We start from the raw sequence: 15,192 nt of genomic DNA, 5'->3' as shown, positions 1-15,192 counted from the left end.
TGTGCCATAGGGCTTGGTAGAACTACAGCTGGAACTTCCTGCTCCCAAGTGCCATTTGTGCTAAAGACACCTCAATGTGCAGCTCAGAGCAGGGAGGCTGCTACACACCCCAGGGGAAAAGGCACTACAGCCTGGCTGACATTGTGGGTCTAAACACCCTCTACTTGTCAGGAACACCTCTACTGACAACAACATCTCTTCTTCATTGCTGCTTTTCTCTTTGTTTTGGAACTGATCTCAGAGCTACAGATCCCAGAGCTGGAATACCCGCTCCTACCTGTTTGAGGCCTCTGTCCATCACTCCAAAGGCCATATGCCAAAGGTGCACATTGCAGTGGGACACGGTCCCCTTGCCCATGAGAACAGGGAGATTTGTGACATTTTGTGGAGGAAAGAGGTGACAGCATTTGGTATCTCTTATTTGGTCTCTCTTATTACAGACTAGTTTGCCAAGCAGCTGCTGCACCCACCTTCACAATCAGGCTCCGGTGCTCCTCAGACTGGCTGAAGTTGGTGCCCATCTCAAAGATGCTCATCGTGCCCTCCTCACACAGGCTCATCCACGTGTTATATTCTTCACGCTCCGGCAGTCTGTCCCAGAATGTCTTGAAGACCTCCCAGACTGTTTCCTGGCACACTGAAGGCACAAGAAAGATCTGGTGTTAGTACAACAGGAGTGCTTCCGTGGCACAGGTGCCCAGGCTATTATTGTCCCAATGTTGTGAGCTTGTCGGCACATCAACACAGAAAACAGCAACCTGACATCTGCATGGAATTGGGGAAAGCACTGAAGCGACTGAAACGAAGATGGGGTCGATCTTCCACACTCATATTACCTCTCTCCCTGAACAACAATATTTCCACTGACTGAAACTGCCATTTGGTCAATGAACTGAATTTTTAGAAAACCTAGAAAACTGAAATACTATGGCAAATGTCCTCATAGGAAGTAGAGTTGGAGCTTAAATTGTAAGAAAGAGGGTGGCACTGATGAAAGTTCAGTAAGCTCAGTCAGTAACAATTCCTTCAGATTCACCTTTACACAGAATTTAAGATACATTTCAGAAATTACAACTGCATTCATAATTCAAAAAACAAGGCAGGATGATGACAAAATAATATGCTACTAAATAAGTCAAGCTCTAACTGTACTGTACATGTTCACTCAGAAAGAACTGGACAGCTCTGAACAGTCAGCCTGAGAATTAAGGTCTAATATCATACACTACACTGCCTACTTTAACCTCCCAACCTTGCACAGGCTCTTTTTGCCAGTCAGAGCAGTTGATCACATGCTCCAGAAAGAACAACTCTGTGACCCAGGATAACTCAAAGAGAGAACGACTTATAGGATTTTCCTTGTGTCCTGGAAAAGAGCAATGTTAAAAGGCAAACTCTCAAAATCATTCATACCAAATGCCATCCTGGTAGAGTAGCAGAAACACCTGCTTTTTGGCCTAATCTGATTTCACTACTTAGACACACAGTTCAGCAGAGAAATGCTTTGCATTCCGGGAAAGTCCTGATATCACAAGCAAGCCCTTACAGGAGACTGAATCTATCTCTAGAAAGCTACTTTCTTCAATCAGCTTTAAAGTTAGCTCTGGGCTGTCAAATCAAGTACCTTGCAGTACCTTGCTGTTATTTCTTCTCTATGCTTTGTTTTCCAAATTCAAAGTTGTTGAAATGTACATATGTAAAACTTAACACATAGATCACATATGGAAACATTTTTATTCAACCAAGAGATGGACATTTTTCTTAAATGCAAAGGTATTACAAATAACAGCCTTAAGGAATAGTTTCCTATGCAGCATCAGCCTTAAAGCTGAGCTGACTCTGGCACACTGGATAGAATCATGCAGAAAAAGTCCTTTTCTTCACCCTGAATTTTAGTTTATCAGAGCAGTTGAGACCATTTCTCTGTTGCGGAATTCTACAGATACAAAGACATTTCTCATTTCCATGCCGTGCTCCCAGGGTTATGACATGGAGCATTGTAGCTCCATGTGCATGGTATGCACAACCAGAGAACAATAAAGTCCCCAAACTCTGCATAATTAACTGTCAGTAGTATATCACTGTTCTAGCACCCCTTCAGCATCTGGGCAGTTAACTTCATCTGTAAAACACACTGATTTGCAAAGTATTGTCCATGTTTCCAATCTGTGTATGCATCTCTATTAATCAGAAACAAATAGCCAAATTGACAAACATCCATGCACCATCTCACATTCCCCCCTCAAGTTTCACTTGCAAACACTTTGAGGCAGAGACCACATTTTCATCTGGCCTCTGCACAAACCTCAGGCAATGGAGGCATAATCCTGCTCTGGGATTTCTGGTTCCTGCAGGAGTACTAATAAGCTTCCTGAAGCAGAATAACATCTGTAATATTCTCCCTACCATTCCACTTGTAAGAGCTAGGCATCCAGGAAAAGACTGAAGTCTGGTTTCAAGTCCAGAAGCCTATGCTAAGGAATGCCACTTGCTCATGTTTCTTTTGGTGGGACTTGTATCCTACCTACCCTTCACTCCAGGCACCACATTGTGGAGCAACAATCCTGCAATGAGATTACTCCCTGTGGCTGGGCTAAGTCCTCAGCACACTCCCAGTAACCACTGAAGCCACAGCAATAGCTTGCAAATACATTGCAGGGACACTGTCTAATCCTAGAGTTTTCAAATACCAACAGGCAAAGGACTGGCTTTCCAGTTGCAAGTAATTGAAGGTAATTTTTCTTAATGCTCTTAAACAAGTTTAAAATAAATGTGATGAGACAGTGTCTTGCCTGAATACAAGCTGCTCCCATACAAACAGTTGTTCCAATCGGCTCCCAATAGATTAAGGATTTTCTGAGTGTCCTTTCATTTGGAATTAGACACCCCACTGAATTCCTGTAGCAAAGGCTTTGTGCCATCTGTGGGCTCCAAGCCCATTAATTAGACCTAAGCTGTCAACACAGGCATGTATTCTGCAAAAGGAGGAAATGAGATGGGGATAAGGAGTCACATTTTGTCCTCTCTAGCCTCTCCTATCTAGCTGCTTCCACTGAGGTGAGCAACAAGTTGGACAACACAGTGCAAACTCCTTCTATATTCTCTTCCATCCACACAGAGTGTGTTAGCTCTGAGACACAGGGAGGGATTAAAAACTCCAATCAAACATCTACCACAACTGCCATTTGAACATTTCTATCAGCTGTGTCCAGGAAACCACACCCTCAGCCTTGGTGAGCTGCTTGCCAACACAGTCCCCTTGCACTACCTTGTTGACACACAGTCCATCTTGTCACTGTCTGGTTTATTCCAGCTGGCCAGTTTGTAAAGCAGGGGATTGCTTTGCAGGATAACAAATCCAGGCTGTAAGGGCTCAACGCAAGAACCATCCTCAGATGTCCTTACCTATAGGGTGCTCAACAGTAAATTAATGGATTGGCTAAGAAAGACTGAAACAAAACTGTTCTCTCTCTTTCTCATAAATATCTTCATTCTTTTACAGTTAGAAGAGAGTTGCCATTTCATAGAGAGAGAGAGAGCAACACAATCTATTCAGTGGGGTTCAAATCACACACATGTAAAGAAAGAGACAAGCACAATACTGTGTTCCACGTCTCCTTCAGGAATATCAAAAAAGGAGCCAATTCTCATCTTGACTTGACATGGCCATCCAAGGAACTGAAAAGACACCACCCTCGCAGTGCATTTAAGTTGGCTAAAAAGTGTGATTGACCTTCTTCTTCTTGAAGGTGGAGCCCACCCTGTGATGGTTTTCAGCTATCTGTAGTTGAGGGAAGTTTTACAAAGTTTCTCAAATTCTGGAGAACTCCCATAAAGAAAATGTGTTTTTCATTAACTAGATTTTAAGCATTCTGACACTGTAGACAAAAGTTGAAGGCACAAAACCAAAGTGAAACAGGACTTGACTGGAAGCTTCAGGTAATAACTACAACTTACTTTTTAAAGTAATTCACTGTCTTTCCTTTCTATCCTTCCAGAAACTTGCCAGTGTCTGTGTCAAATACATTACCTAGATATGCTGACAATAAATGAAACAACTTTTGGCGAAGATTTAAAATAGCAGCCCCTTCACACCTAAACAGAAAATGAAACAAAATGAGAGGCAGGGGGACCAAAAAGTTGACCACTGAGCTTTTCAACTAGAAATGCTACTCTGAGTTTTAAATATAAAGCTTTTAAAGGAGATAGAGAATGGGAAAAAATTGTTGCATGAGAGCTTATAATAAATTGTCATGAGCCAAATTATCCAGAGTTACAACTAAAGCTGCTGGGCAGGTTTTTGCATTATGATCTTTCCAGGATTTAGTTTTCAAAGACTAGCTACAAAATCCTTAAAAAACAACAAAGCAGGCAGTCCTGCCAGCATGAGGAAGAACTGCTGAGCAGACCCAGTCTCGGGACTTTAGCTGGTCAGAGTGACCCTGAGATGTTAGAAAGTCTCTTTTCCCAGCCCGGCATTCAAAGAAGGAGTCAGAGCTCTTTATTTCTCAGTCTCAAGGTTGTTTATTGTTTCTTATCTATAAAATTCTTTCTCCTGGCATGCTGAGGTCTGCTCAGCAAGACAGACAGAGGCATTCTGCCTGCCCCTGGGGCGGTGTTATCTTTTTATACTAAGAACTACGTGTACAATATTTACAACTACTTTCCAATGCCTATCACCTGTGTTAGACAGTGAGCTTCTACTCTAAACCAATCTAAAAGTGCCAACATCACAGTAGAAGATGGAGGCCAAGAAGAAGAAGGAGAAAGGCTGGACATGCCCAGATTCCTCCATCTTGCCCCCTGAATCCCCATTCTAAAAACTCTAAAAATCTATTTTTCACCCCATGATAAATTCACTATCATTCTACTTATACTGTAGTGGCTTGTAATTCTTCATATAAGGTTGGTAATTTCCTCCATGGGTCAAGATCAAAGGCACAGGGGTCTTGGGCTCTGTGCCAGAGTCTCCGAGCCCCCCGGGAGGGGTCTTGGCAATCCAGGACAGCCAGAGGGATGTCCTAAATTCCAACAACCCAGCAGCACTGCCACTGCCACCTGAAGGGCAGCTCAGCCCTCGGGCCATGTGTGAAGAGCTGCTCTTCATGCCTGGATCTCACTCCAAACTTTCACTGGGCTGCTAAAGGGGCACAGATATGTGGGACAGCATTAGCCACACCAGGCCCTGGAGGAGACAGGATTTGTGGTGAGGCCTCTAATCCCCAGCAAACAATACTGATTAAAAGCATCATAACATCGAGATCAATCTTTTAAGGCAGTGAGCTAAGAATCTTGAAGCTACACATGAGTGGGAAGGTAAGCTCCCCTGGAAAATTGTTTCTTTCATTCCATGGCTGCAGTAATAAATAACTTGTATTTTTAAGTTAGTTAACTTCTCAGCTACCTCGCAATTTTCCTCCAAAGAATTCAAATGTTAAAAAAAAGAATGAAGGCTTATGAGAAGAGAAGCTCCCTGCTACAAGAGCTGTGATCAGGTCCAGCTGACTACAGGAAAAGGAATTGTTATGCTGAAGTCATGTAACTGACTGGCACAATAAACCAGAATTCAAACCAAGAATGCAAATCACACAGCTTGGTTGCAGTTACTCCAAAGTATATTTTGCATGCATATACTACATTTTCCATGTACTCCATCCTGAAAAGCCTCACAAGTTAAAAGTCACTTAACTCATCACTGAGATAATCATCTTCAATGTGAAAGAAGGGCTAGGAAAAAAATTAAAAGATGGACACTTTTGGTCCATGCTCTTGTTCAAGCTTCTACTGTGTCACAGGCACTTGAAGTAAGCAATGTCTTAACATTTATAGGCTAAATTGGGTTTCAAAGGATGCTTCAGAAAGCCAGACATGTCATAAGACATTTCCAATGAGATCTGTCTATCAGCCTATCTGCTTCAAAAGCAGAAAAGCCCAGCCATTGGGAGCTTATCTACTTCAAATGCAGTGCCTGAGCTCAAGTAATACTCAAAACTAATAGCAAATACCCTGAAAAGCTTAAGATAATTGTGTTTCAACCCAAAAAATTCCTCATACAGAGACACATGCTCTTTTCAGTCCTACTAATCTACAGAAATGAGTGAAAAAAAGTTTATTTGAAGCTTCCTTTCCTAGAGGCATGGTCACTGTTTTCAAAACCTCCAGCTAAGATCTATGATGTGATTAGATGACCTTTCTCTTGCTGTGAAATTCTCCAGTCTGGCTACCCCTCATGCACCTGGGTAGGATACAGCAACCTAGTGGCTCAAGCTGTACCACTGGGGATGCATTTATCTCTCCAAGGAGAGAGAATTAGCCTATTACACTCAGTCTGTGCTCAGGGATTTCTGAGGTTAACAGAGGGGGCACCACATGACAGCACTGAGCACCCTGTAGGGGGTAGGGTGGCTTTCTGGCCATTTGTGTAAGTGGGCAGTGCTGGAGCTTAATCCCAATTAAATCTCATTAGTGCTTCTTAAGAGTTGAATCGTCTGTGGTAGCTAGGAGCACTGAATCAGGCTAAATATTCTATTTTGAGGCAATGTGAGACCAACTCCCCATCCCCTCTAACAATTTCTGTACAACTGAACAGCTTAATTGCAGAGGGGTTTGATGAAGAATGCAATCACAGGGACAGACCCCTCCTAAGAGGTCATTGCTGCAAAGGCTTTGTTAGTATTTGTTAAACAAATTAATACACACATGCAGAGAAATCACTCATCTATTGCTGGAATGCTGCTGTGTATGGCCTGTAACACAAGGCCTGCATCCCTTAAAAAATATACAAAACAAACAAGGGGTTTAAATTGAGAAAATAATTGAATGCAAATTAGTTAATTCACATCAAAGATTTTAGATTTGAACACTCACATACTAAACTCTAGCACATAAATTATTCTCACCAACAATATTTCAGTAAAAACTAACAAGTGTCCTCCATGGAAAAAGTCAAGTTTATTAGAAGCATGTGCTGGTATCTAAAAATTCAAATGTAGAGGAGACAGACCTTCTACAAATAAACTTCAGAAATTTATTGCTGAGTATGAGGTATATGGAATATGTGCCAGAGATGCAGGGGAAACAGGGAAAAAAGGCTCACTCAGATTCTTTATTTAATGTATGGTTTTTAGCCAGGTACTTTTCATGACTTTTTGCTCTTTGCTTTCATCATTATTAGCAAAATCTGAATAACTTGTAACATTATGACTTCAGTATCAAATTGAAACTTTGCTCTTAACTATCTTCATTTGAAACTTTACTCTTGACTATGTTCACATGCAGAAAATAACACCATTATTTTTAATACTTCAGTAAACAGATTTTAAGGGACCAAAGAAAGGGGGAAATGAGCAGGCATAGTGCTATGCCCAATCTAGGGATTACATTCATGCATAGAATTTAATTCCCTAGAAACAGGAATTCTTTCCAAAGTTCAAAAACATCCATGTGTCTCATCAGCTATGGCTCACTGCAATACCATCTATTTCCTTGTTTGGTCAGTGTCTTTAAAAGCTATGCTTAGATGTTTGGATTTATCTGAAGCTCTGGCTGACAAGAACAGTTCTGGCAGAGAGACTATCTGATCTACTCATGTGAAAAGATCAGTGTCCACAAAAAAAACCCCACAAAAACCAAAAAAGTGCTCAAAACATATACTGAATTGTTTAAGACAGAGGTTCACAGTAGGGGGAAATTGTAGAATTGAGAATTTAGTAAGGTAGAGTAATTACATCTCAGAGTGGCAAAGAAGCATATTACCCTGAGCCGTGGTGATAAAATCCAGCAGCCCAATTAAGAGGCATGGGATAGCATGGCTTGTACTGCTTACCCATCTTGTAATCCTTAAACTGTTTCTGTTTTACATGCTAATTCAACTACTACAATCCTCTACCAACAACTTACCCAACAGAGAATGGACAAATTTACTGAATTGTGCACATAAGGTAACTGGTCACAAAAGGCTTGGTCTGAGTGGGTGTGTCTGTTTTTCTGTAATAAATTTTATTTATCTATTGCTCAGGCTACCATTTCCCTGTCAGCAGTAAAGAACATCATAGCAGACACTAACATGTACAGCCCACTCACTGTCTGAAATCCCACTATTCCACAACATATTTTTTGTAGAATCTCCAGCTGCCATTGGACACACTTTGTGTTTGTCACAACAGTCTAGCAATGAACCAACCACCATTACATTTACATGACTCTTCCATCAGCAACCATAACGTTACACCATTTTAAAAGGACACCACTCAAAAGCACTCTAAGATCCAGCCTATAGGCCTACAGTACCCAGTCTGTAAAACATTTATGACTGATTTCCATCCCCACATTCCAAAAAATGAAATACAAAGTCACCCTATGGCAGCAACCTCCATACACAGCTACAGCAGATACAGAGACAGGGCAGTACAGAGACAATCATAATACAGGATTTGTCTCAAAAGAGTGAAAATAGCATCATCTGCTACTGCAAAACTCTATTCTGACTGTAGGAATACAGCAGCACTTCAGAAATTTGTCTTGTGGACTGCAAGTGTAGAAAAGCAAGAACAACCCACCCCATTCCAAGCTGCTGCTTGTGAATACCACAGTAATAAAATGACCACCAATCATCATACCATTAATTAGACTTTCATATGTTGAAGTGTGATACCGCTGGTTTAGAAAATACTGATTTTTCTCTGGATCCCTGTATTTTGTTGCACTTTGATATTTTTTAATGGTTTATTATGCATTTATCATATTCTTCATCTTGTAGCTTTTTAAGGCTCAAAACCATCCAGATGTTGTAGGCAGAAAAAAAAAAAAAACCAAAAAAACCACTGTTAAGCTTACAGCAATAGGACAGAAGCACTTCCTTAAAGCCCATGACAGGAATGTTCATCTGTCAGTCTCTGATACTTAGAGAGGCTTTTTCTAGCCAGCAGAAGTAAATAAAGATATAGGAGCTACAGACAGATAATTATATTCCCACCTGTTTCCTTCTAAGGTAGACACTGATAGAACAGACAATCTGGATAATCAGCATATGCAAACCTTTTCTTATTTTCTAATAAGCTCTTACATCACAATACAATCTGCCTTTCCTTCCAACGTAGTGGCATGGTACTGCTGGCAGTACAGCAAAACCAAGGAAAGAATAGACTTTAGAACCATCCTTTCCAGAGAAAGTATATATTGATATTGAAGTCTTTTCTTACTTCAACATATACAGAATTAAAAAAAAAATTCTAGCAATACACACTGAGATTGAAAAATCAGCAGGTTCTGTGTACATTTATATTTATTCCCTTCTGGGGTCAGTTTTCCTAGCGACCCATAGTAGCTGGTCTCTGAGTGTTAAACAGTGACTATACTTTTTCCTAGGATTATTTTGTTGACAGTGGACTGTGGCTATCTGGATGGCTACTAAAAACTTTGCACATAATTCAGTAACACTGAATTCAGACATTGTCAAACCTGCTTCATCACTCCACTCTTCAGCTGGACAAAGGAGAGAAAATGTAACAAAAGGCTCATGGGTTGAGATAAGGACAGTGAGAGATCACTCACCACATTCTGTCAAGACAGGCTCAACTTGGGGATATTCCTTGAATTTGTTACCAATCAAATCTGAGCAGGACAAGGAGAAATGAAACCAAATCATGAGACACCTTCCCCTCGTCCCTCCCTTCTTCCCAGGCTTAACTTCACTCCTGGTTTTCTCTAACTCCTCACCTACAGTGGTGCAGGGGAATGGGGGAGTGGGGCTGTGGTCAGTTCATCACTGCAGTCTCTGCCACTACTTCCCCCTTAGGGGGAGGACTCCTCACACTCTTCCCTTGCTCCAGTGTGAGGTCTCTCCCATGGGAAACAGTTCTTTCCTACCTTCTCCAATATCAGTCCTTTCCATGGGCTGCAGTTTTCACAGGCTGCTCCAGTGTGGGTTCCTCCCATGGGGTGCAAGTCCTTCAGGAACAGAATCCCATGGGGTCACAAGTCCTGCCAGCAAACCTGCTCCAGTGTGGGCTCCTCTCTCTGTGGGGGCCACAGCTCCTGCCAAATGCCTGCTGCAGTGTGGGCTTCCCATGGGGTCCCAGCCTCCTATGGGCACCCCTCTGCTCTGGCATGGGGTCCTGCATGGGCTGCAGGTGGACCTCAGCAGTTCCATTGACTGCCATGGTCTGCACCACAGGCTGCAGGGGAACCCCTGCTCTGGCACCTGCAGCACCTCCTCCTCCTCCTTCACTCAGTTTGTGTCTGCAAAGCTGTTTCTCTCTTTTATTTTCACTCTTCTCTTTCAACTGCAATTGCTGCTGTGTAACTTTTTCCTTCTCAAATATTTTACCCCAGAGGTGCTAGCACTGTTGCTGATGGGATTGGCCTTGACCAGTGGAGCTGGTTGTCCTTGGCTCTGTTGGTATAGAAGCTTCCAGCAGCTTCTCAGAGAAGCCACCCTTGTAGCCCCCTGTCACCAAAGTTTTGCCACACAAACCCAATACACAGCACATGAACTCTCATGACCTCAGGTGCCTACTCAGGACATCATTAGACACCACCCAACACTCCTGGAACAGCAGCTGCTGCTAACAGAATGAAAATGACAAGTCACTTGAACTAGACCTCGTGTGACTTGCTGCTAATTAGTCACCTCTATCATTTTCAGAGATCTTTTTCAAAAGTTTTAATTTAAAAGCACTAATAGTAATCACAGCCTCTCTGCTCAAGAAAACCTTGTGGATTGTGAAAGCTGTTAAATCCGGTAAGGAAACAGATGGACTAGGTGGATTTTTGGTTCAGCCTAGGGTTCTTAAGACCTAAATACACTTTTGCAACCTAATTTACAGATGTCTTTCTTCTTTATTATCACTCACATCTTTGCTTAGTTGGTATTGCCCTAATGTACCCCTACCACAGATAACTGAGAGTGACTGCAGTTAAAGCCCATGGTATGTATGGATCACTTTGAACAAACAAAGAATGGTTGAGTCCTCCTGGATGGAAATAAGAAACTAGCAAAGCCTGTCAAACCATCAGCATCACCATCAGTGTCAACATCCCTTGCAAGCTGGGCAAAATTCATATTTGAATGAGGCTGTAAAACCCCATATAATTCCACTTTGTTCTCCAAATACATTGTTATGCTTATTTTTATGCAAACACTAAGCAATTCACGGTTGTCGGTGTTTTTCACTTGTCTAAGTAAATAAACTGTCACCAGTGAGAGTTTCTCTATAGACAATCAAATCTCATCAAACATGAGTCTCTGAACACCCTTCCTTCTACTCTGACAGCAACTCTGTCATTTTGCCAGTTTTCTACAGACACATTAAGATAGCTACAAATTGTTTGAATGCTATGAGACAAAGAGCAGAAAGTGCTGCATGACTGTGATGCCCCATTCCAATGCAGTCAGATAGAAGGGTTTGAAATACATCATGTCACTGTAATATTTCACCAAGTGAAAGAAGATGTTAGCAGGAATATGGCAGCTCTGCAGAGAAAGCTGTGCCACGCCAACTCCCATATCTTAAAAGAAAGCTTGCTTGTCTATTATACTACAGCCTGACACACAGAGATTGCACACTTTGTACAACCAGCCATAGCCAGAAGTCACATGGCTGAAGTGCCAGTGTCTCAGATTTAACTTTTCTGATTGGCCCCTCAATGAATTCTACTGGCACTTTAAGAACACTCAACAAACCAAAAAAATTCTGTTATTTGGCTACTCTGTATGTAGCACCTATTTTTCTTAGCATTCAAATTGCTCTGAGAAAGGATTATTTTAGTAAACAATGTGGTTTCAGGGAGCGAGAGTTCTTATGATATATGAGTGTAGACAGATAGTGGTGGGGTTTTAGCCCAGAACAGCTCTCATAAGCAAGATTATCACAGAAAAATTAGTTTCACCAGTAATAATATATTTCCTATGGCCTGGTATGTATTATGTTTAAAAGCTTGAACTATTGTTTAATAAGTGAATGTTCTTTATCAATTACCCATGAGATGTACTTACCTCTGAGCCTGAAATACTTGAGATGGTTGGCAATAGCCTGCTCAACAGATTCATCAGGGCAGATCTTAACTCCACTGGGAAAGAGAATGGATCGCTTCCTCCGTAACTGCACATGCCTGTGGAACTGCTCAGCATCCATGATGCCATTAGGCTTTTTCAAGCCAGGAGGCAGAGAAGGGTTTGCCAACTGCCAGTCACTGAGCTGAGGGGCTGGTGAAACATCTTTAGCCTGTCCTCCTCCTGCAGATGTGAAATTAAACCACACAAAATTAATCAGATGAGATAATGATGCAACCATCCCTATCTTCATGCCACTTCTGTGGTCTCTGAAGGAGATTGCTGTGCTTTTTTTCTGTTAACAGAACCTGTCCCTGACTGTGATGTTATAAACAACCTTAAGCTCTTTACAATATCCCATCAAATGGTAAAATAGCATAAGTCTCTAACCCTTTGAATTCTAATGCCTTGTTTTTAACTTTGCATCTGCCATTAGGCTTAAGGCAATGGGACTATATTTGTGAACAAACAAGTATTTGGAAGCTTTCAGGGCTTTTCCGAAGTAAAAGAAACAATTGAGAAATAATCCTCCTCCATACTTTCTTTCCATAACAGATTTTTATACCTTGCAAAAAGAAAGCTGCTTGAATTGACACTTAAACTTCATCAGTAGAGACAGGTCTCTACTCTACTACAGAAGAGGGGAAAAAAGAGGAATAAAAGGCCTCATCAGCTTTATGTTGGGGTTTTTTTGGTGGTGGTTTTTTTGGTTTGGGTTTTTTGGTTTTTGGTTTTTTGTTTTTTGCTTTTTTTTTGTGTGCATGTGTGTTTTGTTTTTAATTCCCTCTTATATTAGATGTTCCACATCATTCCAGAGGAAACTTGAGGAAACAGCTGAGGTAAGAACATGTATATTGAGATTTAGTCTGACAGTCTAATTTTCCACCCTTTGAAGTCAGTTGATCTGAAATTATTTAGCTCAATTTCTTTCACTTTTTCCTGGAAAACATGCCTGAAAAACAATCACAACCAATCACTTATCAGAGAAAGAATAGTAATAACTCTATGGCATTTGTCATCCAATAGATTATGGGTTTATTCTGCAGCTTCATAGTCAGTAGACCTTTGACTTTTATGACTGAAAGATGAAAGGCATGGTTATTTTGATGGTGTATTCATAATCAGCTCTGTTGCAGAAGATCACCAGATGGTACAGCAGAGGCAGAAAAAACATCAAAAAAGGTCTCTAAGGCAAACCGCCAATCTTTACCCAAACTGACACATGTTCAGTGTCCATATGTAGAAGATAGAACCTTACTTTTAAAGATTCAACACAAAATTAATAAAGGAAAAAGAAAAGTAAAAAAAATACCAGCATTTAACGTCTCAAAGTTGAAAAAAATTGCCTCCTATAGTTACTTCTACACTCAGAGCAAGACAAATGTGCAATTATGCCACCTGGAAATCAGTCTAAGTATTCCATATTTTCACTGCTATCACAGCACAGATTTGACCAAACATTTCTCTGTATTAGCCCACTTTGTTACAATTAAATCAGAGAGGTATTTCTAATTCTATCCACTACCATAGCTAAATTTGTAAACAAGAACATAAGAAAGATGTCTGCATTACCTGCAACTATTTGAAGATCTGTGTTAATCATTCCCGGAAGGCAAAGAAAGATTTTCCACATGAAGCCAAACATACTTATTCGTGTAATTAAAAAAATAATATAAAAGCAAAATAATCCCAATTCCTTTTAGCAAAAGAGCTGTTGTCTTTACTGTAGCCTTGACCCAACCAAGAACATTGCACTTCTTGAAAATGTCTTGATGTCACATATTATCTTTGGAGAAAGCATTAGGTAAAAAAAGTCAACCAATACATCCTGGCTCCGCTCTTTTCAAAGACAGTATTCTGCTTTAGTGAAGAAACAAGAAAAGGTGATTGAAGTAGACTCCTTGGAGCTAGCAGATGGACTGACACAATTTTTTAATTTTAATCTGGCCAGCTAAGCTCTTTACCAGGGCTTGTCATACCATTAACAGACAGTCCAAACAAGGACAGCACCTTTCACATTTAATTAACCACGCTTTTTCACTGGCCTTTCAATTTCTGCACTTTTTAAAAATCCTGCTGGCCACAAAACATCAGGGGGAGCACACTAATCTCCAGTAGAAAATCTTGTGTGTTTTGTCTTCTGCTTGTACAAATATAAACACATATATAAATACATGAGTCCTTAAGCACCATGGTATATGTAAACACTGAAGCAACCTCTCTGTGGGACTGTTTCCTCTGGTTACAGGGCTGCTGTCGAGTCTGTGCTAAAGGAGAAAGTCTTGTGCTGTTCCACCACTATCCCTTGCACCCCAAAAGCAGTGCTTCCTCCAAACATAAAGCCAGGGCAAGTCATGATTCTTTCATTTCTGTTCAGGTATTACCTGACATGAGCAGCAGCAAGAAGCGATTACAGATAGCTGATGATCAGCCAAGGACAGAGCACAGGAAAGTAGCAGCATTCTCAGTTCCCTTCCACTGTCAGCTCACTGTAGAAACATGTATGGAAGCTGCCTTGCAATGGCAGACTGCATTCAGACCCCTAGGAAATCTCCTTCAGGGCTGTCTTCTGCATGGTGTTACTCAGGGCTTCCTGGTTACTGTGTTCAGATCACTCTGAACAAACTCCTGGTTTGGCTATAGTGACTATTTTTGGTAGTGGTTTTGTATAAGTATTTCAAAGCTGGATTCCCAGGTGTCTGCCTGCAAAGCTTTTACACAGAGCTCCTTAGGCAGTACAATGCTCACTTCTCTCTTCTAGCTGCTCTACTGAACTGCCAGCAATTCACATATCAGGAATTATCAGCAGTATTACACATACAACACTCACAGGAATCAAATAAAATTACCTTTGTTTTTATGCTCTGTCTCTAACATCTAACAGACTCTAGCTGATATTTTTCAAAACAGCAACATACTTTCTTTAGTTCTCCCCTCTCTGCCCCAAAATTATTAAATTACACTTAAAGCTTAACCACTGAGATGCTTGAACACCCCCAGTTTTCTTAGAATCAAACCATCACTATCAGACCTAGTCTGCCTCTGCCAAGCTCACCATGATGCTGGCAGCACTATGCTGGAGCTATACATGGAACAGCACAGAGACAACACTGCACTGGTGCCCAGAAACTGCTTCAAAG

At 41.1% G+C, this 15,192-nt stretch overlaps 1 protein-coding gene across 1 annotated transcript in view; it reads right to left on the bottom strand.

Annotated features, from left to right (window-relative positions):
* The window catches only part of IMPG2 (interphotoreceptor matrix proteoglycan 2), a 54,755-nt gene extending 40,849 nt beyond the window's left edge, over positions 1 to 13,906 (bottom strand). Inside the window, exons 1-3 of the mRNA XM_071433539.1 lie at positions 13,618 to 13,906; positions 11,996 to 12,249; positions 471 to 637 (exon numbers count right to left, since the gene is read on the bottom strand). Of these exons, the coding sequence (XP_071289640.1) occupies positions 471 to 637; positions 11,996 to 12,249; positions 13,618 to 13,697 (501 nt within the window). The 5' untranslated portion in view covers positions 13,698 to 13,906. The remainder of the gene's footprint in view (positions 1 to 470; positions 638 to 11,995; positions 12,250 to 13,617) is intronic.
* Positions 13,907 to 15,192: the final 1,286 nt, after the last annotated feature.

The sequence above is a fragment of the Agelaius tricolor genome, unplaced genomic scaffold (genome assembly GCF_023055355.1).
Source record: "Agelaius tricolor isolate 1412-34295 unplaced genomic scaffold, bAgeTri1.0.p SCAF_9, whole genome shotgun sequence".
NCBI lineage: Eukaryota > Metazoa > Chordata > Aves > Passeriformes > Icteridae > Agelaius > Agelaius tricolor.
Note: the sequence above shows the minus strand (reverse complement) of the source record. Positions and strands in the feature narration are given on the sequence as shown.